At 35.7% G+C, this 25,406-nt stretch overlaps 1 protein-coding gene and 1 pseudogene across 1 annotated transcript in view; both read right to left on the bottom strand.

Annotated features, from left to right (window-relative positions):
• Positions 1 to 25,406, bottom strand: part of Ap2b1 (adaptor related protein complex 2 subunit beta 1) — a 111,790-nt gene that overhangs the window by 64,887 nt on the left and 21,497 nt on the right. Inside the window, exons 6-13 of the mRNA XM_010621747.3 lie at positions 20,620 to 20,811; positions 18,281 to 18,502; positions 17,486 to 17,606; positions 17,262 to 17,357; positions 10,569 to 10,684; positions 8,545 to 8,710; positions 7,182 to 7,280; positions 601 to 860 (exon numbers count right to left, since the gene is read on the bottom strand). Coding sequence (XP_010620049.1) covers positions 601 to 860; positions 7,182 to 7,280; positions 8,545 to 8,710; positions 10,569 to 10,684; positions 17,262 to 17,357; positions 17,486 to 17,606; positions 18,281 to 18,502; positions 20,620 to 20,811 — 1,272 coding nt within the window. The remainder of the gene's footprint in view (positions 1 to 600; positions 861 to 7,181; positions 7,281 to 8,544; positions 8,711 to 10,568; positions 10,685 to 17,261; positions 17,358 to 17,485; positions 17,607 to 18,280; positions 18,503 to 20,619; positions 20,812 to 25,406) is intronic.
• Positions 2,727 to 3,497, bottom strand: LOC117285840 (annotated as a pseudogene).

Here is a 25,406-nt window from a genome sequence, read left to right as displayed (position 1 = left end):
CTGATGAAGAAATCAGGTTCTGGAAAGTTTCCAAGTTACCTATTATAGGAGTTTATCAGAGTATTTCTCCTCCCTAATTAAAATTTTAAGGTACAAAGCAGCACTCCATGGTACCCGAAGCCCAGTTCATAACCAAATTTCCTTACTAATATGATCAACTTAATTTGGTAAAAAAGGCACAACTGAAAAACTATATTCACGTAGAATTTAGGCTGTTTATATAAAACAATCCTGCAAATATCAGTAATAGTTTTATCCAATGAGAGAAGTAGTATCTAACTTTATCCATCTAAGCCCGAAACCAAAGTTTCAGTAAGGGATAAACACAGCTGAATGCACAAACAGGCGCCCCCTTCCCCAAGTTTTCAACTCTGGGAACATTTTGAGTCTCAACTCAGGAGAAACTTAAGCAACTTTCAGATCTTATCAATTCAGAAGTTCTTCTCCATCACATTTTTCTAAAGCATTACTGTATTTTTAGATTGGAGCCCTAGGGAAGTATAGTAGTAGGTTTGCAAAATGCATAGCAAATTCCTTTTCATACTATAAAAATAGGAGGAAGACCAACTCTATCTAACTGTCATTCTTCAACCTGCTTACCTCCCATGATGAATTGGCAAATGTTTGCGATGGATCCCATGACTCCCTTCCACAAAAGCATTGGGAGGCTTATGATATACAGAGGCCAAAGAACCAATGTGGCAGATCAGCTCATCCAGCAGAGTTGGCTCGATAAGGTCTGTCTCCTCAGAGATTAGTGGCTTCTCAGATAAGACTACTTCTTTGGCTGTCACTGGGTCAGTTGAGAGAAGGCGCCAATAAATATAGCCTCGGTCTCGAAGATCAGGATTGTCAGAATCCTAATGAAAAGGCAAATGCACAAAGGTTTAGATGGAACTGTTCTCCATAAGAAACCCAAAATGTGCTGGGCATGGTGGTGCACACCTGTAATTCTAGAACTCAGGAGGCAGAGGCAGGAGGATCTCTGTGAGTTTGAGGTCAACATGGGGCTACATAGTGAGTTCAAGGCCAGTCTGAACTACATAGTGAGCACTAGTCTAAAAAAAAAACAAAAAAAAAAAGAAGCTAGATTTACTGTCAAGGGAATGCTGTAGTGATCTATGCAGGTTAACTATTAAAATAATTCATTGAGACTGTTTATAGTTTTTTTTTTTTTGTACCAGGGATCAAACTCGGACTTGGGGCTTGCGAGGCAGACAGTGGAATGACTAAGCTAAATACCCAGCCCAAGACTTTTTATAATTTTAATATAGCCAAAATCCTGCAATCATTACTATTTCAAATAATTTAAATATAAATCGAGATGGGTTAGCCCTAAAACTTAAAATTCAAAGGGAAACCAGGAAGAGGAAAATAAAGTTTAATCTGGTAAAAGTTACCTGGTTGAGATGGCCTTGGAACATAAAAGTAATTTTTTCAATTGCTCTAAATATTAGCAGGATTATTTACCTTAGATATATTTCACCTATACTTTTCTTTCTCATTCAAATTTTTGTTATATCCTATGAAGACACTGGCTAGGCCCTAGAAATAAAGACAGAATATATGGTTCCTGACTTTGAGGAGCTCACAGAATATTAAATATTGCAATATAGTGTGAGAGGAACTATTATCTATATAATTGAACAATATTAAAAAGAGCATCAACGAAGTGCTTTCAAAAAGGATGGCACTTGAATTTAGTGGTCATTTTCTGTTGTGGTAGTTTTAAAATAACAAATATGTTCATGGCTAAAAAAATTACCAATGCCATACCACAATTGAGAAGTAATATAATAAGAAATCTTTCCCTCCACCACCTCCTCCCCTCCTCCCCTGAAGAGGGCCACAATTAGCAGTGTGGTATATATATATATATATATCCAAAGAGCTCCCATGCATACATATATTTATTTATATAATAGCAAGTTTCATGTTATAGTTTTTTCAAGCTGCTTTCTGTATTGACACATATATCACCAGTTTTCTATTGTATATGTTGCTATTGTACCCATTTTACTAGTCCTTATTGATGGACATTAAGATTGTTACCTCATAAGACCAGTGGCAGTGCACCTGGCTTGTAGGCACAAGGTCCTGAGTTCAATCCTCAGTATCCAAAAAATTAAAAAAGACTGTTACCTCATTCTCCCTGCCTTCCCATTTTTTAATGTATTGTTTTTGTGATTATTACAAAGTGTCAGTAAATACTCTGGCATCTGCCTTGAAAGAGTATATCTACATGCCAGCATTTATTTACACATGAGTTGTTAAAATAGTATGTTATTAAAGGCAATATTAAATCTCTATTTCAATTTCTGCATTTAAAAACTCTCTCCTATCTCTCTCCCCCACTTTCCTGCTTCCCCCCTCCCTTTCTTCCTCTCTCATGCACACATACACTTTTCATTAAAAAAAGCCAATTTGAAGCTGGGCATGGTGGCGCACTTGTGATCCCTGCCCTCCGGAAGGCTGAGGCTGGAGGATCACAATCTCAAGCCTAGCCTGGGAAAATTAGTAAGACATTGTCTCAAAATTGGCTCTGGCTACAAAGGCCAATTTTAGGCCTTCCATATGAATTTCTAAGTGAGCAAGTGAACTGGTTCAAAATGTAGCCACTTAAGACACATATCATTCAACTAAATATTAGCAGTTACCCTGTGTATGTTTTTTTCCCTCATCACAGAGTTGAGCCACCGTTAAAGGTCTGAAATTTAAACAGATACCTAGGCTGGTGGCTCATATCCATCAGCTCATTTGACTTTAGTACTATCTCATCCCCAGCAGCTATCCAGAATTACTATCTTTACCATGAAGCTCTGTGAGTTTTCACAATATCAACTTGGGCTTCTTCAGCATTTTCTCGTTTTCAAACAAAGACATCATGAAGAGGGTAAACAGACTGACAAATCTTTTTGATGTCTTTTCCAATGCTGTCTAGAATTGGTTTAGTGTCCTTTCCTTTTGAGTTATCTGTCTATACCTGTTGAGTTATGATTTCTGCCACCTTCTAGATTTGGTGCACTTGTTGGTGCTGAGTGTAAGAAGTATTCTGTTTCTCATTGTTGCAGTTTTTTTTTAAGTAAAATAAAATTGGCAGAGGACAAAGAAAATCACCATCAGTAGCTGTGCCACCAATATGAGGTTCAATCTTTGTCTGCCAGTTTTTGACCATGTAATGTATTTTATCACAATTAAGACCCATGGAAGTTAGGTAGTTTTACCCTAAACAGCCTCAATAATTAGCTTGAATTTTCTAGATGCAACTTTTACCTTGCAGATCAACAAGGCTCACTTCAAATACAAGACTCTTGAGGCCATCAATTGCAACTTTGGTTCCTTGAGTTTCATGACTAGTGTTTTTCCAGTATTTCTTATATTAAACAGAGGAGCTGCTTCCACATGACACCACCCTTTCTCAGAAAATGGATCAACTGAATTTTTTGGACTCCCTTTTCCCTGCATGGTGTAAGACACTTGTTCTTGCCAACTTTCATGGTGTTCAAAGAGCCAAAAGATGTCTTGATGGTTTCTACCACATAGTTTTAGAAAATTTCTCGCACTTATTTTATTTATTTATTTATTTATTTTTTTTTTTGGTACCGGGGATTGAACTTGGGTCCTTATGCTTGTGAGGCAGGCGGCAGAACCACTGAGCTAAATCCCTGGCCCCATTTTATTTTATTTTTTTGTAACTGAGTTTATTGGTACATTTTAGGTATACAGTACAGTTACATTCATTATTGGGATCTTGTACCTTTACATGACAGGTCTTGGTTCTCATTTTTCCCTTTGTCCCTACCCTCCCTTCATCGCCTCCTCCCCTCCCCATTTATAAACACTTTAATTCCATTTTTTCATTTTCTCACATTTTTTTTCTTTTCCCTTCCCCTACCCTTCCCACTTTCCCTACACCTTTAGCCCTTTTCTTCCTATTTCACATTGTTAATTATCCCATTAGGATCTTGAGTACTATTATAGTTTTTCACACCAGAGAAACTATTCGGTATTTACACATATGTGACTTATTTATTTCACTTAGGAGTATATCCTCAAAATGTATCCATTTTCCTATGAATGATTCTAATTTCTCATTCTTTATGGCTGAGTAGTATTCCATTGTATAGAAAAACCACATCTTCTTATTTAATTTGTACTCATAATGATTATTTATTAAAGAAAAAAGCATAAAAATATGATGCATTAATAAAATATTAAAATAGTTAAATTTTATCTCAAGATACTCTATCATATTCACAGGTTGCATTATTTTAATAGAAGTGCTTATATATACATAAAAATATATGTAGGCCATAACAAAATATGTCTAGCAGTTGAAGCATTGGGATTAAAAAAAAAGCAGACTGATAAATCATACATAAGTTGGTTGCTTTTATCAAATGGGGGTGTTTAGGAGATAATTTGCTCTTCTGGAAGATTTTATAAATAGCAACCTGAAACAACCTCATTTAGACATTCATTTGGAAACAAAGCTTGAACTTTATAAAGCATAAATAAGTTGGAATTTTTTAAAGGAACCAAAATAGAAACTCTAGCGGGCGTGGTGGTGCATGCCTGTAATCCCAGCCCTCGGAAGGCTGAGGCAGGAGGATCACTGTGAGTGTGAGACCAGCCTGGCATACACAGTGAGTTCAGGCTAACAGGATTGAGATTCTGAGGCCAGCCTAGACTATATAATGAGTTCAAGGCCAGCCTGCACTATACAGCAAGACGGTGTCTCAAAATAATCACCATGAACCCCCCTGACCCCCAAATCAAATCAAGAAAGCAAACTCTAACAGGAGGATGTAACCAGTGATAAGAGTGCTTGCTTATCATGCTTAAGGCCCTAAGGAAAGAAGGGAGGGAAAGAGGGAGAAAGGGAAGAATATGAATGAATGAATGAAATGGAAAGGAAGAAAAGAAAAGAAAAGAAAGAGAGAGAAAAAGAAAAAAGATAAGGAAAGTGCTTAATAGCAAGAGCAACATTACTATAGTGGGCTGGGGATTTAGCTGTCTCACAAGTGCAAGGTCCTGAGTTCAATCCCTGGTGCCACTCCCCCCATCAAAATTAGTACTAATAAGATGTTATACTAGTCTCAGCAGTAAATTCTAGAATTAGGAAGTTGTGAAGGTTTAAGCCACTAAGGAGGCAATGAATTACACACCAGTGCACAGGAAAATCCAAAAGTTGACAGGAATTTGACAGGACATTATAAAGAAGAACACAAAATGGAATAAATTAGGACTTTTTTTTTTTTTTTGGTGCTATGGGAGACTGAACCTCATATATATGAAAGACCTCATATGTGCCAGGCAAGTGCTCCACTACTGAGCTACCTCCCCCAGCAGGATTTTAATGTTTTTGATAGATTTTTTTTTTTTTTTTTGGTGCCAGGGATCAAACTTGGGTCCTTGCACTTGCTAGGCAGGTGGCAGAACCTCTGAGCTAAATCCCCGATCCCTTTGGATTTTGATTTTTTTAAAAAAGTTTCTTATAATAACCTTTACTACAGGCTTGTAGTACCAATATAATTCAGTAAAAGCCATTCTGAAAGGGGTCAAAATGCAATGCAATCTAGGCACCCAGCTCTCTATTAATTTAAACTATCCATATAAACAGCATGTCAACCTATTCTTTAAGCAATCTTGCCTAAACATTTTATCTTAGTCAGCTTTTTATAAATACTCATGTGTAATGAGATTGAGTTTGAACTCTGAAAGAAATAAAAATGTAGCTCTTCTATGCTGCCTATTAAATAAATATAAACACAGAGGCCTTAATATTCAGAGAAGATGGAGATAGAATTAAGAACATCTGAAAAATATAACCAAAAACATTTTCTTGATTATTTACAGATGTGCGGAGAGGGAACAGACCAAATTCTTTTCAAAACTGATTTGGCAGTATGTGAGGTGCTTCAGTCCAGTCATTCTATATGACTATTTAAGTTTGAAATTAAAACAGGAGTGCAAGAAAAAGAAAAATACATTATTTTGAATTTATCGTAACAAAGATACAAATAACCCACAAGTTATCCAACAACAGTCTAAACACAGATGTCTAGAATGTTTAATTCAATACAGATAAAATATTTCAAAGAGCTCTTACAAATAAATCTTAGAGATAAAACCATTTAAAAATGACAGTTTAGAATTAGGCAAAGCACTGAAAAAGGGTTTTGAATTTTGATAGTATACCACTGAAGAGATAAAAAAGAGAAAAATGATAACGTGAGTTCTGAATCAGAATCCATGCGCAAATATGCAACTTTACTCTGACACCCATTAAAGTGAGCCTGTTCTCTAATTCAATTAAGAACAACAGTAAATCAGTAAGGACAATGATCACTGTGCACATTTACATTAGAAAAAGTAATTATTTTAACTGCTGTCATTCTAAAATGGTGACCTGATCTTTTAGGTCAGTGCCCACATTCCTGAAATGAGAATTCATCTGAATCTTTTTCTTCTGAACAAAAATACCAAATAATTCCAAAGAGGGCCAAAAATACCTAAAAATTCAAGAAAGAATGTTATTATCACAAAAGTTTATCTATCACTAACATTATAGAATCTAACTTCAAACTTTATGAATTACCATGAAAACTGGAGTCAGCCAGCTATTGGAAAGCTGTATCAACCAGCTACTATTTGGAATATGTCAAGTGGCAATGTTTAAAGGACCCAAAGACTATTTTTCTTTCAATTAAAACCTCCCTATCCTCTACCACAAGAATATGTTTCTGCTTTGCACAGGCTTAAAAGCAACAGAACTAGCTGACCGTGGGCTGTGACCTCCCAAAACAATGAGCCAAAATAAATCTTTCTAATCACCCCCAAAAAGAAGACATATGGTGATAGACGTGTAATCCTAGTACTCTGGGAGGCCAAGGCCAGGGGACTGCAAGTTCAATCACAGCCAGATCAACTTAGAGAGACCCTGTCTCAAATTAAAAAATATAAAAATGGGGATATAGCTATGTATGAAAGCCCTGAGTTCAATTCCTAGTAAAATAATGAATGAATGAATGAAAAATATTGAGTGTGGTAATGCACATCTCTAATCCCAAAACATCTCAGTAGGCTGATGTAGGAGGATCCAGACCAGCTTGAATTATATAGCAAGACCCTGTGCTACAATTGAGAATAAGACAAATAAACTTCTCACTTTTTCTTACCTGTGTTGCCAAACTCAAGACCTGCTGGACCAACTCCTGTGTTTCTGATGGTTTCTTGAGAAACAGCTTCACTATGGCAGTAAGCAGAGTGAGCTGAACCTAAACAGACAAATTTGATAAAATGAAAGAAAGGCATTTATATTATTCCCTGGCATCATCTCCAAAATGGTGTTCTCCTACCTATAAATTACTGTGGGGCCTTTCTGATTTTGGTTAAGAGACAAAAGGTTAAAACTCAGCCAATATCAACAATGGTAGCCAATGGCATTCTGAAATACAAAGTTATTCAAGTAAAAACTTACTAGCCCCGTGTCCCCTAATTGCATTTCTGGAATCAAAAGTGGCTTGTTTTTTAGACAGATTATCACCTATAATATTTAAAGTAACTCTTAACATACTGACAGTGATAAAATTGGTTCCTGACCAATTCTCTTATTTACTCTATGAAAAGCTACAAGATTGTCCAGGAATGGTGGCAGATACTTATGATCCCAGCACACAGGAGAATGAGGAAAATTGCTTTGAGTTCAACACTAGCCTTCCCCAAAAAACAAAAAACAAGCAAACAAAAATATAGAAAAAGCAAAGTAAAGCTACATGTTTGTATATGTGCTGCCGAAGTGATCACAAAGCTACATGTTTTGGAGAAATTATGGAATCATTGCTGGAGCAAGAACCATGATTACACAGTTAGTTATATCAGACCACAGCCAATGAGAAGTGGACTGCTGAATCACAATCTACTATCTTGTATGTGTTTCCTGTATTAAGCCTATTGAGATTACTATTATGAATTAGATACATAAACTTCTGTTTGCTGTAAGCACAAATACCATGGGGAAAGGGCTTATTAACTGTTTCTGTGGTCCGATGGCTCTAATTTTTATTACAGAAGAGGAACAAGAAGAACTCTAATCATTCGTAAGAGAAGCTTTCCAAACTTCACCATAGCAGCACATGAAAATCCCGTACATAATGAGCCACAGTGATTACTAACAAGACTATGTAACCATCCTAGTTACAGAAAATAAAAAGGGGATTACTGTTCTAAACCAGTGGCCAATAAAGTGAGGAGAAGGAATAGCAGCAGCAGTAGCAGCCACCTAAATCCTGTAAGAAATACTCATCTCAGACCTACTGACTCAGATTTCAGAAGGTGAGATCCAGCAACATATGCTTTAATATGCCCTCTGGGTGCTTCTAATGCTCATTAAAGTGGTCTCAGTTATACAGCTTTGTCATACTAGAAAAAAAAATCTTGGGAGAAAATGAACAAATAATGTACATGCACAAAGAAACTGCCTTTTGTTTTTTCTGGTATCTTCCCAAAGAGATGTAGAACATAAGACAGATGAGAACTTACTTGGGTACTTTCGTCATGAAAGCCCTCCAAGAAGCTCTCTAGTAACTCATCTGCATTGTCGATTCTTTCAGCATATTCTCCCACGATCCAAATCATGGCTGCTCGTGCATCTGGCTCATCCAGTGAATCTAAATTCTCACAGAGAGTGGCAATAATACTTTCATACCTGAAAACAATAAGAAGGACTATGGCTACAGAAGACAAAACTAAGAACTGCATTTAACAGTAAAGACTAAAGGCAAAATCATGTTCAAGGGACCCTAGAGTAAACCACTGAATTATAAAGGCTTTTACTCAAGAGAATGTACGGGCTTTAAGTCAGGATATTATAAATGTTTTAAATTTCTCCTCAGTTACAGTTTAATAATGACATTAAACTTTAATAAAAATCCATTAGTTATCCTTCTCACAAGGAAAAAAAAATCAATCTGTGGTATAACATCAGCATCTGTCTTGTGTTTAACAATCTTTCTTATAACTAGAGCAGGGAATTCTCACATCATGCCATTTTGCATTCATGGTAAAAGGGAACTAAAACCCCACTTAATTTTTAGGAAAATGTAGCTGGAAAACAACAGTGCTCAAATCAGAAACAGTTACTTTGTTTCTTGTTCTACCTATTTTTCTTTTTTATAAAAGAGATCTGTATGTTCTCCTCAAGAAACAAACACTAATGACTTGTTTCTCCAAGGAAATATGTGCTGCAAATACTTAATTTTTACTTTTACAGATCTAAGATCCCTTATATTTTCACCATGCTGAGTCCATCTCCTTGGCTAGTATAATGATAGTGAACAATAAATTAGATTTGGGCAGTTGAATACTACACTTGTCTGACCTACTTCCTGATTAAAAGAAGCTCTTGATTGCTATCAAAACCCCTTAACACAAATCAGTCACATTTCTTTATCAGTCATATTGAGATACACATTTCCACCCTTAATCCAAAAGTTTAGAAACCTGACCTTCCTCTTTTCTAGGACAATGAAAAAGTTTATGGTCCTCTTTCCAAAAATACCATTTCTAAAATTTAAAAAATCTATACATATATAAAAATGTTTAATAATGATTTTTCAACAAAATATTTTTATCCCCACCTCCACCCTGCCCTGGTACTGACAACAGAACCCAGGGCCTTAACCTGAACTATATCCTCAACCGTTTTTATTTTGAGACAGGGTCCCACTAAGTTGCTAAGTTTTCTAGGCTGGGCTCAAACTTGTACTTCTAATTCAACCTCTCAGAGTATTGAGATTAAAGTGTGGGCCACAGGAGCCAGGTCATTGAACACTGTCTTTAAGACTATCCAGAAACTTCAGCACAAGATAACTCTATGACTATAATGCAGAATGAGATTTAGGATATTCAAAAGACCTGCTCTTATTCCACTCAGATTTTTGAAATGCAAATCACACCTAAAGCATTTTTTACTTTATAAACCAAGAAGCTTCAATCTGAAAAAACCTAAGAAGTGAAAATGCAGCTTTTGTATATCTGTACAGGAGCCACTACAACTCTTCAGAAAAGACTTAGGCCTGGTAATTATTGTTACATCAGGTATAAATTTCCACAAAGTGGCAGGTCACATGCAACATGAAGTCATAGCTATTACCTTCCTAGCTTTCATGGTAAGGTGGCCATATTATTTATCATTCAAACTGTGACATTTCTGAGAGGATAAATTGCATAATCATTAGTTATGTCTACACAATAGACATGAAATGAGAGCATGCTCAGACAATTTGAACTACGTTTCCTATTTAATGGTAACTTTGCCACCAAATAATCTAATATGTCAACTTTACGCCAAAAGACACACATATTTAGGCAAGGCTTTATTTCTAAAAATAATAAAACAGAGGGGAAAATCAGGTTTTAGCCCCTGTGCTAACTACTTCATATATCTCTGATTTTTAATAAAGTATTCTAAAAAGAATAGTTCTTACCTATCCATTCTCAAAGCATCTTACTTAAAACATTTCCTAAATGATTTGTAGAAGAGGATTAGAAGAGTTAGGACATACTTGTTGGGGTACTTGCGGAAGATATCCCTGATGACAACAATTGCCTCTTGGACCACATAATTTACTTTGGTCTGGATTAGGTCAAGCAATGTGCTTACACAGCGCTCTGCAGATTGCTAGGAATAGGAACATACAAAATGAGAAGTTAGATGATTCACTCCATAATACTATCTCAATATAAAACAATGAAATGTACAGGTACTGTAGCAACTAAGCCTCCAAGCACTAAATTTGATCAAGCTATACCAGAGGCTGGGTCATCTACATCAGAAGTTCTGGATACATTCCAAATTTTACTCATTAAAAAATATACTGATATATGAGTCACTTCAAATTAAAAAGTCTTTTGGGATAAGTGGGAGGTGAAAATAAGAAAGAGTAAGCCAGGATAGGAAGAAAGAATAAAGATTAAAGAATAAGCCAAAGCAAAAGGTCATTAACTGAAATTCCTGGATAAGCAGAGGCAGCACACGGTGTCTTTAAAACTCCCAAAATGAATTGCCAAATTTTACATGAGCACCCAACCGTATCTTCCAGGAGCAAGCTTCACAGTTTTCATTTTATTTTCAAAGGTATTTGGGATCCACACTACTCTAAGAACTACTAGTTAATCTATCGTCTTAGGACTATGCAAAGTCTATGGCCTTCGATAAAGTATATTTTCTTAGCCTAAAATTTATTTTTTGGGGGTACTGGGGATTGAACTCGGGTCCTTGCACTTGCAAGGCAGGCCACCGAACCACTGAGCTAAATCCCCGGCCCCTTCCTATAATTTATCTATAAAAGGGAACTTAATCTATTAATCTTTTATTAATAGAGAGAATACGGCAGAATATAAATGGACAAAAACCAAATACATTGAAACAATATGCAGTAGCTTTTGAAAAGAAAATTCCAAAATAGATCCTAAAAAAATAAAAAACTAATCTGTTATATATTACAATGATCTATTATTAGTCACCACATTATATGTTTCCTGATAAGATGCAACAGGAAGTACACAAAATTATCTAAAAGTATTTTTGCCCAAAACTTTTTATTTTTGGACACAAGGTCTCACTATATAGTACAGGCTGGCCCTGAATTCATTATGTACCCCAGGCTAGCCTTAAACTCATAACAACCCTCCTGCCTCAGCTTCCTGAGTACTAAGATTACAGGTGTGTACTACCATGTCCAGCTTCTTGCCCAAAACTTTTAACATAAATATTATCAAGGCTTTAGATTTAATTATTTAAAGGGGACAGAATGAAAATAAAATAAAGGGGACAGAATGAGATAAATAGCATCATTAAAATATAACAAGCCAAACTGAGTCTCTGGGAAATTCCAGAAGCAACTCTTTAAGTGAGCAAAAAGACTTAAGAGATATATTAACAAAGTGCAATGTGTGGAACTTGTTTAGATTTTGAGTTGAATAAGCTGACTGTAAAGAAATTGTGATACCAATTAGAGGAAATTAAATATGAACTAGGTATTCAGTAAGATTAAGAATTACTGCCAGTTACTGAATATGGTAATGGTACTGTGGCAATAAAAAAAACAAACAAAAACTTTATCTGTCAGATATACCCACAAGACTACTCCACTGAGACATTATGTGGGACTTACATTGAAAAAACAACAGTATCCCATGGGCCTGAGGGAGAAAGAGGGAAGAGATAAACCAGGAACAAAAAAATGTCCTTAATAACATCTTTTAAGCATGCTAATTACTTCAAAATTTCATCTTTACATTATTTGTATGAGGACATACAATGATGTGATTGCACCATGAAATGATTCAGCAATCTTTTAATGTTCCTTTTCTGATTCTGTTTACTTGCTCTACATCATTCATTTTCAGCTGGTAACTCCTGTGCTAAGTTATCGTAACAGTAAAACAGAAACTATGTTATGATAAATCATAAAGTATGCAGGATATGGCTTGCTGTAACAACTGAAGTATCATAAACTAGGTAAAACAGGTAAGTGGTAAACACAGGGCTTGATGTAAACCTGGTATTTAAATGAATCCTTGAGTCATTATTGTAGTAGAGACAAACTAAAGGCTGTTTCTTGTGATGTATCAACATTTAAAAACACTGATGTCTAGAATACTAATCCTCTAGCAAATTATCATTACAATAATATTTTTTAAAAAAATATTAAAAGTAGACAGGCGTGGTGGCACACGCCTGTAATCCCAGCACTCGGGAGGTTGAGGCAGGAAAATCACTGTGAGTTCAAGACCAGCCTGGGCTACATAGTGAGTTCCAGGTCAGTCTCAACTACATAGAGAGACCCTGTCTCAAAAAACAAAAAATTAAAAGTAATATGTCAGAGCAGTAAGAGTAAACATCCTATTGCTGTTATCTTAGAAGTCCAGAAACATATACATATGTAATTAGTGTATGATAAAGACAAAATTTCATAACAGTAAGCAAAGGGTGTTGTTTAGGTGTTTGATCTACCCAACTGAAATCTTTCACCAAAATTATTTCCCAATTAACAATGTTTAAAAGTAACAAAATCAGCGACATAGAAGTAGAGAATAAAAATGAATTTTATATAATTTGAGGTGAAGCACAACTTTCTGGGTGTGTCACTAAGAAAGAAAACCAAATTGTATTCGCTACATAATATAAACTTCCCGTACATCAAGGAAAACAAACTGGGAAAAGTAATGTTAGCTAGAAGAAAGGTTAATATATTGCATTACCAAAAACCCAAAATGGAAAATACATACTGAAAACATTAACAAGCAGTTCCCCAATGCCCCACCACAACTAGAGTTCAAAGATTTGGCGACAAGACAAAAATACTACTTATTATCCTATTTGAAAAAAGAGTTGAGGTTTATTCCCATATACTCTCATACTCCCAATAAGGGCCATTAAAGAAAAGGCTAAATTGTGAAGCAAACACACATGATGTCCATAAATGAAACCAGAAACTGTAAGTGATATAAAGTTTTATTAATAACATGGAACGATTTTTAAGATATATGATACAGTATGTTTTAGAAAAGCACACTTAGGGCTGGGGATTTAGTTGAATGGTAGCATGCGTGCCTTAAAACACAAGGTCCTGAGTTAGATCCTTGTACCAAAAAAAAAAAAAAAAAGCCTACAAGAGCAGACTACAACAGTAAATAAACAGCATTCATAATGTGATTTAGTTTTTTGTTAAAAATTATACTTGTGTATGAAAAATACATAAACAAGATTTAAAAAATTATACCTAGCAGATCATGTCTACTGGGAGGGTAAAGGGTATAGAGAGAGCAGAGTATTCTAGATTTGTTTAATTTATTTTATGATTTTATGTAGTGAATACATACTGATTTCTTAACAGGAAAATGTTTTTTGCTTAAGGGACCTCAAGACATATCAGTATCTTATTCTGATTGATAAAAATGGAAAATGGTAAATATTTAGTTTTTGGGTATTTTTTTGGTACTGGGGATCGAACTTGGGCCCTTGTGCTTGCAAGGCAAATGGTGGAACCACTGAGCTACATCCCTGGCCCAATGGTAAATATTTAAAGAACAGAATACTAGGAAGTGAAGAACAGAATTCTGGTCTTAGTGCCTTAATCTATCTCAAGCAAATAAAATTAATTCATTTCACTTGGAAAACAAAAAAAGGGCCAAGAGTTTATGTCTTCCTCAAAGAAACAGAAATTACTGAAAAAAAAAAAAGAATGGAGTTGCTTTTCCAGGGCTTAATAATTATGGCTTAATAATTAACCTAACTAACTTAATACAACAAAATTATACTTTTTTTCTTACCTCATGATACTTTATAGCAACATAGAAATACCTATTTAGGGCGGGGGATTTAGCTCAGTGGTTCTGCCACTTGCCTTGGAAGCACAAAGACCCTGGTACCAAAAAAAAAAAAACAACCCAAAGAAAAAAAGAAATACCTGTATTAACAATTATAATAACTTTTAAAGCCATCTGAACTTTCCAATAGGCCCTATTCTCTTAGCTAAGCCTTAAACTAAAAATTGTATTCTCTCATTTGTCATAGTTTTTTGTTTAAATTATGAGACAGGGTCTCACTATGTGGTTGAGGCTGACCTGGAACTCACTATGTAGCCCAGGCTGGTCTCGAACTCACAGCAATCCTCCTACCTCAGCCTCCCAAGTGCTGGGATTACAGGCGTATGTCACCATGCCCAGTTCATTTGTCATAGTTTTAAAACTGGCTGCACATTTATAAAGGAAAGATTCAATGAAAGAAAGCAGCAGATCAGTTTAAAGCTATACAGAATGCTCACTAGAATTCTTTGTGAGTGCTTATCCTTGTCCCATGGATGAGTTAATTACAGAAAGATAATCATTGACCCTTCTGATCCAGTAATTGTGTTAGGGTGAGGCAGCTCTTTCAAACTGTTAACTTTCATTTGAAACAACTCTAACTGAGTTCCAAAGTAAATCCAGATAAGAAAGTCAGAATTCTTAAGTTTCCTGAGAAAGTTTATTCCCACAAACTTCTCTCATACTCCCATAAGGACCATTAAAAGAAGAAAAGCCATCAGAAGCTTGTCTTTTCCAGAAAACAACAGAGAACCTTTCTATTAGCTACAACTCATCGCACCATCAGCCTCTAGAAACCTGGATGCTTTGAGAACATTTTCTAGTAATTCCAGGCCTAGAAAATTTCTTTAAACTAGGGAATGTATTACAGATTTTGTTATTACTCCTTAAATCTTTTTCAGAGAAGTCAACACAATGATAGTCTGGTAAAAGAAATGGTTATGTATACAATGAAAAGCAAAAGCAACTTCACTCTTAGGCTACCAAAATCTCTCTGTAAATTAAGACAACTGTATGATATTAAGACAATTGTGTATTAGGACAATTGTAAGATACTGGAAAAAGAAATATAAAGTATATTAAGTGTGGTAATAAAAAGATATAATGTAGCAAGACTCAATAAACAGGTTTTTCAATTTCTCAAACAAAGCTACAGAACTGTATTAAATATCCGAAGTAACTGAAATAGTAGAAATGGGAGTTGAAACCAGGACTAATTAACTTCTTGCTGTAACAACTAGTCTACTAGATGATTTATTAATGGTAAATACATGAAGCACTACTGCATAACAAGGCCAATGAAGAACTCGAATTTCATAGAAACTTCTGATATAGCCTGGTCTTCTGTTCCACAAAGTACTGATCATATTGTACAATTTTTTTAGTATCCTTGAGATGTCATATAGTCCAGTCCTCTGACTCTAAGCAGAACTGCCTGTCATCAAGTAGCCAAGAATAAGTATGGGGCTTTGAAGACCGTAACAGTGAACAGAGGCTGTCATAAATTATAACAAATTTCTGAATAAGGAAAACAGGTGGAGGATTGGTGACTGATGAAACAGGGCAATATAAATTATAGCCCATAATAGCTACTGGAATAGTTCAGCCAAGCCAGAAACCAATTCATGCTCTCAAACCACAGGGTTTTTTAAGAGACCTTCCAAGTAGACTTTCTGCCCTGAAGCAGAAACTTGCTAGTCCATAGCTCTGCCTATGTACAGGGACGTCCTAAGCACTTTTATATTACTTTATTCTTTTCTTTGTACTGGGGATTGAACTAGGGACATTATGTATGTGAGGCAGGTGGTGGCACCTCTGAGCTAAATTCCCAACCCTATTACTTCATTCTTTGGTACCGGGGATCAAACTTGGGTCCTTGTTCTTGTGAGGCAGGCGGCAGAACCACTGAGCTAAATCCCCAGCCCCTATTACTTCATTCTTAACTAGGATGAACTTCATTCATGGTAACATCTCAATTTTTAAAAATTATATATAGAGATATATAATTCATACCATAAATAACCCTGAAAAATGATATTCAAGATGTAGAAATAAAACAAAAAAATCATAATTCCTTTCTTCAGAGATTCAAGAAGCTATTGCTTCACACACACACTGAAAAAAAATAGCAATAATAAGCAGAAGCAATAAAGAGAGGCTGTATGGAATAATGTACAAAGGCCAAGAAAACAACCAGCCAGATTAGAACAAACAAGACTGGAAGAGAAAAGGGTGTGTAGGACAACAGGTGGTTTACAGATTTGATACTATACTTGAGAAGCTGGAAGAAGATAGGGGTGTAATTAAGATAAACATGCAAAGAAAAAAATAGAGGCAATTTAAGAAACTCCAGGAAAAAAAACTCCAGAAAAGACACAAGTATATATAAGAAGATGCAATCATTTGTATTGTATTTATCCAACATACTTACATAACATGCATAAGTTTCATAAACTTGTATTAGGAAGAACAAAAAATAAAGGCATCTTATCTTAATTTACAGAAACCTCATGATATAACTATCCTAGAAAATAGGAGAAGCAGGAATGGTGAAATATTTGAACTCAGCTCTTATTTTATAGCAGAAAGTTAAAAGACAATCTGTAACTGGTAAATCATCAAATAATAGCATGTTTTTAAGAGATAATATAAGTTTCAAAAAAATAATCAAAACAAAACTTAAGAGTCAAAAATTAATCTCTCTAGGAAGAGGTGATAGGTAGAAAAAGGATAGACCAGGAACACCTGCTTTTCATTGAAAACTTTATAATCTATTAACTATATTTTTTATTATTTTGATAAATGCAAAAATTATATTTTAAAGAAAGGAATAAAGAGAACATCCAGAATCTCATAATGTATGATTTCAGCTGCCACTGGACACTTACCTCCACCTTGATGGCACATCGTCCAATGGCCCTCACAGCTTTGCGAACAAAGTCAACATCTACCTCAGTAGCATATTCCTTTAGTTCTGCCAGAACCTGTCAAACATCCAGGAAGTGGATAGCCATTAAGAATTCTCAAATAGCACTCTTATGGTCTAGCTTCTTCTTAAGGCCAGACCTTAAGATCTAGAGCATCACAAATTTGAGATTGTTTAAAGTCTGACCTGAGCAATGTTGGCTTGGGATGCCAGGCGAATCATGATGTCCAACTTCTCCAGTTTAACATAGATGGGATCATTGTACTTCACAAAGAAGACTTTTATTTCCTGCTTTAAGATTTCAGGCCTGTGTTATACAGAAACACAAGCAAGAACAGTGAGGATTATATTTATGTCCCTATGAGTTTGTAATAGTAATCTAATCTGTACATTTCCCCTAAGAAAAAGTCTCACAAACTTACTCTACACTTTTTCTTGGTGTGTGGCACTAGGGATCAAACTCAGAACCTCACATTCTGGGCAAGCTCTACTACTGAGCTCTGCCACCTCCAGCCCCTCTGTTCTTATCAGTTCCATTTGGCAGACTATTTTTATCTTGTTTAAGAATCAGTGTACATGTTGCCATGAAAAGCTGCTGGAATAACAACAAATCTAATTCTATCTGCCTGACGGTATCGCGCAGGCTCTAGATAGTAGACCAGAAAAAGACCCTTCAGAAAACAACCTTGTCTGTAGAGCAATACCAAGCATTTATTTTATGTTTTTTTTTTTTTTTTTTTTTTGGTACCGGGGATTGAACTCAGGTCCTTGCACTTGCAGAATCACTGAGCTAAATCCCTGGCCCACCAGACATTTATAATAGGAACATACTGACATCTACTGATGGCCTACTGATTCTGGGTAGGGTGATCTGCTATTTAACATATTCATTTCCATACCTTAAAAAGTACGTAATACTGACCAACTGAACACTGACATTAACTTTAATTCAAAAAACATAATCACCAATTGTTTCCCAACCTTTTCTGGACAATTAAGTTGATGTTCCTCAGGGCAACATACTGTACTTCTGGTTCCCCAGATAGCAAAGTAACAAGTGGAGGAGCTAACTTCTTCAGCAGCATATTGTAGTAGTCAGAATCCTTGGGTAACAATTCCAGAAATTTCATTAGGACTTTTACTGCTGAAAGCACCACTGCTGAGTTGGCATGGGATAACCGGGGAGTTACCCGCTCACAGATGCTGAGGGTAGAAAAGGAAAATTAATATCCCCTCTATCATAATTTCTGTGCTCAATCCCCTTTTATAAGGTAATATTTCAGAGTCCCATGGCCCAAGTATTAAGATATTTAAAGAATCAGTGAGAAAAGTCAAAGCTCCATGCTTAGGTCAAATTGGGATCCAACACAACAGAAGCCTCATTCCCAGCAAAATACAGGCAGAGCAGGGATATCAGAAGACTTTAGGAACCAGCAACAGGGGATGTTCAAACTGGAAGGAAATTATCAATACCCCAACACTTGAGCTCACACCATTTACCTTCTTGTTTTATAGTCCTCTTTGTCTCCCCATATTATGTTAGGGCTCCCTGCCTCACAGCCCATTTCTACTCAACCTATAGAAAGTCAAATTCAGTATTCTAAGAGGTATTTCATAGTGAAAGTTATCAACCCACTTGTGATTTAAGGTTTCACAGTAAGATGAAGGAGGTGGGTTGGCAGGAAAAAAAAAAAAAACAAACTACCCAACCCCATCTTTAGGATAGTAAGGGAAGCTCCAAAAAGGGTTTGTTTTGGAAACTACCAGAACACCATTGCAATATTCTTTCAACTTCTTCCCTTTCTCCTAGTACTTCCCACCTATGCTTAAAATCATGGTGAAATCTTGGGTACTGAATCATCTATGCAATGTCCAGCAATTATTTTGATAGCTCTTTAGACAATTTAAGGAGCTTGCTTACTACTATTAAGGATATAAGTAGACCTATGTTACTCTCCCTTCTTCCTATATGTATTTGGCTGGCTCCTGACCTCCTTTAGAGCTTCATACAAATAACCACTTTGTCAACAATGCCTCTGTTGACTACTAAAAAAACCCCCAAAGAACCCTAAAAACAAAACAAAAAAACCCCACAACCCCTCACCCCAAATGCCCAGCATTTGTTAGATCTCTTCCTTATTTTATATTTTTATTTTTTTATTTTTGGTACTGGGGATTGAATTCAGGATCTTACACTTGTGAGGCAGGCACGGTGCCACTGAGCTAAATCCCTGCCCCTACTTTATCTTTCTTGTTAGCACTCATCACCACCTGAAAATATTATATATACTATAGTATATACACATCCCTCAGAATAAGTGCTCCATGGAGGCCATGAGTTTTGTCTGTCCTATTATATTTATCTTCAGGGCTGAGAAGTGCCTGGCATACAGCATGGGCTTAATAAATATTTGCTGAATGAATGATTAAGTACAATGTCAATGACGAGCAGAAAATAAACTTCTCCGTAAAGTTTGTTTCAAAATATGTTGAAAAATGATGGAAAGAAACTATCAGGGGCTTTAGTTAAGTCCAGAGGGAATAATTTCCCAGACAAGTGAAAAGCACTTACATTCTAGTAGCTTGGAAATCAGCTTCAGCCAGGCAAGGAAGGTTCTTATCTACCATAATTAAAATATGTCAACTTTAATGAAGAGCCAACATTTCTTCAGAAGTACTTTGCCTAGTACAGTGCTTATCTACACAAAATGTTCAATAAAAACTGTGATAACTCTAATTTGTAAATGAAAATGTATGTGTAGATGAAATTTAGTAGTCAATTTCTGACAGTCAAAGAAAATCTGCAACAGTGAAGTGGTAAAGGGCTGAGCATGCCTCCCAAAAGCTCCAAACTGACACTGACATGCTATCTATGTCATGGGAAACAGTGAATATTTTGCTGTTAACATACTTTTTCTAGTACTAAATTATAGGTATAGCACAGTTCACTGACTAGCATGATGCTACTAAGTATCTGACACAATGAAAAATGTGTCCCTACATAGACATTCAATAAGCTTTTTCACAAATGGCCAGGAACTAGGAGACGAGAAACAGTGATGAGGGAGATATAAGCAAAAGTAACTGCACTGTTCAAACAAGAAATGAAAAACATACATTTCTTAGAAGCTGCTTTTCTGGGGGGGATGGTTTACTCTATTATGTTTCTAAATCCAGTGGGAAAATATCTGGGGATACTGATGTTGACCCAACAGGTCACTGACCTTCCTCAACCTGATAGACTCATCTTCTAAGAGCAGACACTATCACCTACCGACTCAGGCAAGATTATCAGATACTGTCCCAGAAAACAAACTGACCTCTGAGCTTCCCGGTCATCTTTAGGGTTATAATTAGACAAGCAGTCCAGGATGAAAATCTGGCCCCATTCGGTGCACTCATTCAGAGCGGTCAGCAGCTTATTAATGTTCTGTGGGTTCAAATCAAGTAAGTTGCTGTTTGGGTGAGACTCACTAATTTCAGACAATGCTGCTACAGCATTAGCCACCACCTGAGAAAGAAACAGATACAACCTTGAAGCACCCAGCACAGTGTAACTCTGACAAACAATCAACCTTTGCTGGATCACTCATAGATCGCAGCTCATAACTGTTCCTGAACATTTTACCTAGTCAGATAAAAACAAATTCTTTCAAAACATATATTAATCACTACCAATACTTTATATAGCTGACTAAGAAACTGAGAATTAAAATATTAACAGTCACATATAATTTACTATTAAAATATATTTTAATAACCATTTTAATAATACTCAAAACTACCAATAAAATCAAGATATACATATAGCCATAACAAGTGAAGTTTGAATATGAAATACATACATAAGGTAGCAGAGAGAAAAATGTAGGCCAAATATTTTTCTAGAGGTGCAGGTGTGTATGTATAAAGTGATGACACTGTCAATCATATCACATGCCTTGGAGTAAGAATATGTAGTCTTGAGACTCTAGTTCACTAGTATACAATGCTAAGAAAACATATATTCTCTGTGATATTCAGTTTCTTCATCTGAAAACTAGGGATAATTTTTCTTGTTTTAATTTTTGACAGGTTCTTGCTATGCCATTAAATTCACTATGTAGCCAGGCTAGCTTAGAATTTGCAGTTCTCCTGCCTCAGCCTCCTCAAAAGTGTTGGAGCTAGAAGACAGGAAAATTTAATCCACATCATAGGTTAGTTTCAGTGTGAGAATAAAATCAGACAGCATGTAGAAGCTTCTGACAAAGGATTATGAAAAGTCAAGGTGGTTATATTACCATAATTCATTATATAAGTTGCATAGTTATTTACACTGATATCTCTATAACCTGGACGCATTTTACAACTAAAAGCCTGGCAGTTTAATAGGAATCAATTTTCTTTTCTAGCAATATAGAAAATAATCATGAATCTTATAAAAAGAATTGTGGGCTCAATGAAATATAGTATTTCAAATATATTCTTCATTAAGAGTATGGTGAATTAAACCCTGCTCCCCTAGACAAGAAAGTATGTATGTATCCTGACTCACTTAGGAATCCATGTAGCTATAATAAGAAAAAGATCAAAATTACAGACTATTTCTAACATAACAAGTCTATAACAATAAACATTTGAAGTTATTTAAAAACTACAAAACAAATGCACAAAAATATTATCCTGAAGCTCTGTACAAATGAATTTTAAACATATTTTGTAGTAAGGCTCCCATTTTACCAAACATTAGCAAGAGGAGGCTAAATATACCCTGTTAAGTATAAATAAAATGTAATAGAAAATAATAGCTTCAGCAAGTACATTAAGAAGATACTAAAAAATGTGAACCTATAGTTAGTTTTAAAGTTGCTTGCTAAAAGCTTGAGAAGCTGAGTTTTGTAATTATCCTTTTGTTAGCAAGACAAGAAATATAATGGTTACAATTTAGCTACTGGTTTTAGTACCCAGATTACTCAGACACTGCAGATTATTCTAGTGTATGATTTTACCTAGGATATAAGTGCTAGAAAATATAATGTACTAAATAATATACTTACAGCAATATTCCTTATTATGTAGAGGGCAATAATGGCATAAACAGGATCATCTCAAGTTGTCATTTAGTGATCAGAACAGATTCCAAGATGAAAAATCAAAAGCCTCACTTGCTAAGTATGATCCTAGACATTTTATTCTTATGAAGACAAGCTGGGGATTTAGCTTAGTGGTTCTGCCATCTGTCTCAGAAGCACAAGGTCCCAAGTTCCATATCCAGTACCAAAAACGGAACAAAACAAAAAACCCCAAAACAACAACAACAATAAAAACAAATCTTATGAAGACAAATTAAGATCTACTGGATAACATATGAATGCCTTTTCTCAATTTTGTTTGTTAACTCCATCATCGAGCACAAAGATTTATGGAAAACTAAAAGGCATAGAGTGAAATAAAAATCCCTTCCATGTGTTTCAAATGCAGGGAAAAATATTTTATTACCCATGAACAATATACTTGATTAACCATATTTTATTATAAAAAAATCAAAATATACTAGAAGACTACTGGGCTGGTAATGTAGCTCAGCAGTGATGTGCCTGCCTGGCAAGTACAAGGTCCTGTGTTCGATTCCTGGTACCAGAAAAAAAAAATTGGAAGACAAAATTCTACTCCATCTACTGCTGCCAAGACATGACCAATCTCAGTAACCAGTTGTCTAAAATAAATCTACTACAATTACCATTTCTGCAAGTGAAACCCCCACCACCAGCTTTTTGAGATAAGAGTTTTGCTATACATAGTTCAGGCTGGCCCTGAACCCACTATGTAGCCCAGGCTGGCCTTGAACTCATGGCAATTCTCATGCCTTAGCTTCTGGGGCACTGAGATTACAGACATGTGCTACCAGGCCCAGCTGAGAATATCCCCCTTTTAAAATTGAGATTTGATAAACTGAGCATGGTGGTGCACGCCTGTAATCCCAGCACTCAGGGGACTGAGGCAGGAGGATCACTGTGAGTTTGAGACCAGCCTGGGCAACATAGTGAGTTCCAGGTAAGTCTCACTACATAGTGAGACCCAGTCTCAAAAAAACAAATCAAACAAAAAAAAGTTGAGATTTGATAATAAATGCAGAAGAACAAGTGGGATTTAGGGAGATCAATGGAAAGGACAGGAAGAAAACAGAAGGATGCTAAACAGAAGGAGCAATTAGAAGTCTCTGTTATCATCACAGGCAATTAGAAATTAAACCAAGCATATAATGCAGCTAATGAAGAATAAATTCTGCTGTTTAAATAGGCAATTTCCAATTATCATATTAAAACAAGAAAGGATATAGAGAAAAGTCAGTCTAATTAAAAGATGTACGAAGATCAGATGAAAGGATTATGTTGTGCAAAAGCCTGCGGGAGAGGAGATCACTGCCAGTCACCATTTCAGTAACTCGCTGGAGGAACGGCCCTCCCATTACTGTGCTAACATCAGATCCTGTAAAACTCCAAGAGTTCCTTCTGTTCCACCTCTCTAATTTCATTTCTTCATTTTCACATTCAGATGGCTGTGTTTCCACAAATATTCTGAGGCAGGCCTTGAGGAGCTCTTGGTGTCCTTCTAATCAGTAAGCTGTGTTTCCCTCATGCTAATGGAAACTTGCAATAAGACATACTCTATCTGAGGTAGATGAAGAAAAGGACTGACTGCAAGACCACAACTGGGTGGCTACGGCACACAGGATCACCCCATGTCAACACACACTACGATTCTGTGGAACTAAGTATCCATGTTGCCTGTTTTTAAAAATTAACTTTAAAAATAATAGATTGAAACAAAATTTTCTACCTATAGAGCCTTTCCCAAACAATAATATAACACTACATGCATGAGACTTGCTGAAAAAAATCACAAAGAACACACTCAACTCTTAGAGTGACTGCCTTACTGTCCCTGAATATTAAATAAAGGTTGCCTTTTTCGTTTGAAGCACCACTTTGATTTGGAACTGTGAGGACAACCAGGTGTACATCTCCCTCTGGGAAACTGTCATTTTTTAAGGAAACATTGCTATAATTTCAGAAAAAATAGAGTTTCTAAGAGAAAAGGGTAAATTTTTAAGAAATATTTGCTTTAAAATGAATTTATAAATTGGGTTTCAGTGAGTTTTTCTCACTTTTCTCAGTATAAGGACTGATTTATAAAAAGTTGGCCTCTAGGTTATGAAGGAATATTACTCTATTGAAAACAAAACAAAGAACCTACCCTTTTATTCATCTTGCCTTCTAATTATGGTAAATTCTGTACTTCGGAGATGGCAACTAAACAGCGCCCATTCCTCATCCCCCACAGACCCAATGCAATATCGATGCAGATATGAAATACTTTAGATACACATACATCAACAAAAGCACAGCCAGACATTTAAAAAAAACCCACAATGAATCCTAGATAAATCTTTCTCTGCCTTAATTATAGACTTCTATTTAATAGTTTCTTATTGACCCTTAGGGTATGCAGAATTTTTTTTAAGGTAAGCAATTGTACTTTGATTTTATGCCAAACAGCACAAGCTGCACAAAGATGTAAAAATTATACTAGCTAAAATTTACTGGCTACTTAGTACATACTATTAATTTTTATAAAAACTCTGAGGTAATTGCTATTAAAATCCACCTATTAGAGATGAGGAAACAGGTTAGAGAAGTTCAGTGACATGAGTAGGGTCAATACAGCCAGAAAGAGATACTGCTTGAATTTGAACTCAAGGTTTATGTTTGATTCCAGCATCTAATCATGTACTAATCATTCTTGTTTTCAGCTTTTATACAAGTCCCAAGACCTGTGAACTTCAACTGGGAAAAAGGGAGAGAAGCAAGCTATTAGTGTGTGTGTGTGTGTGTGTGTGTGTGTGTGTGTGGGAGGAGATAATATATTCAAAACGTATTTATACAAGAGAAAAGTACATATTTCAGAGAGGATCAAATCCTTGCAGTACTTAGGTGAGATTTATTATCAAGCTATAAAATCTGATTCATAAGATATATCTAGTTCATATGCAGAGATTCTGAGGACATAAATTTGATCTTATTTTTTTAAAATGAGCAAGCTGGAAAGTAAGTATGATTAGAATAAA

The sequence above is a fragment of the Fukomys damarensis genome, unplaced genomic scaffold (genome assembly GCF_012274545.1).
Source record: "Fukomys damarensis isolate Sample0158 unplaced genomic scaffold, DMR_v1.0_HiC HiC_scaffold_13, whole genome shotgun sequence".
NCBI classification, from domain to species: domain Eukaryota; kingdom Metazoa; phylum Chordata; class Mammalia; order Rodentia; family Bathyergidae; genus Fukomys; species Fukomys damarensis.
This window is presented reverse-complemented; position numbering and strand designations above follow the sequence as displayed.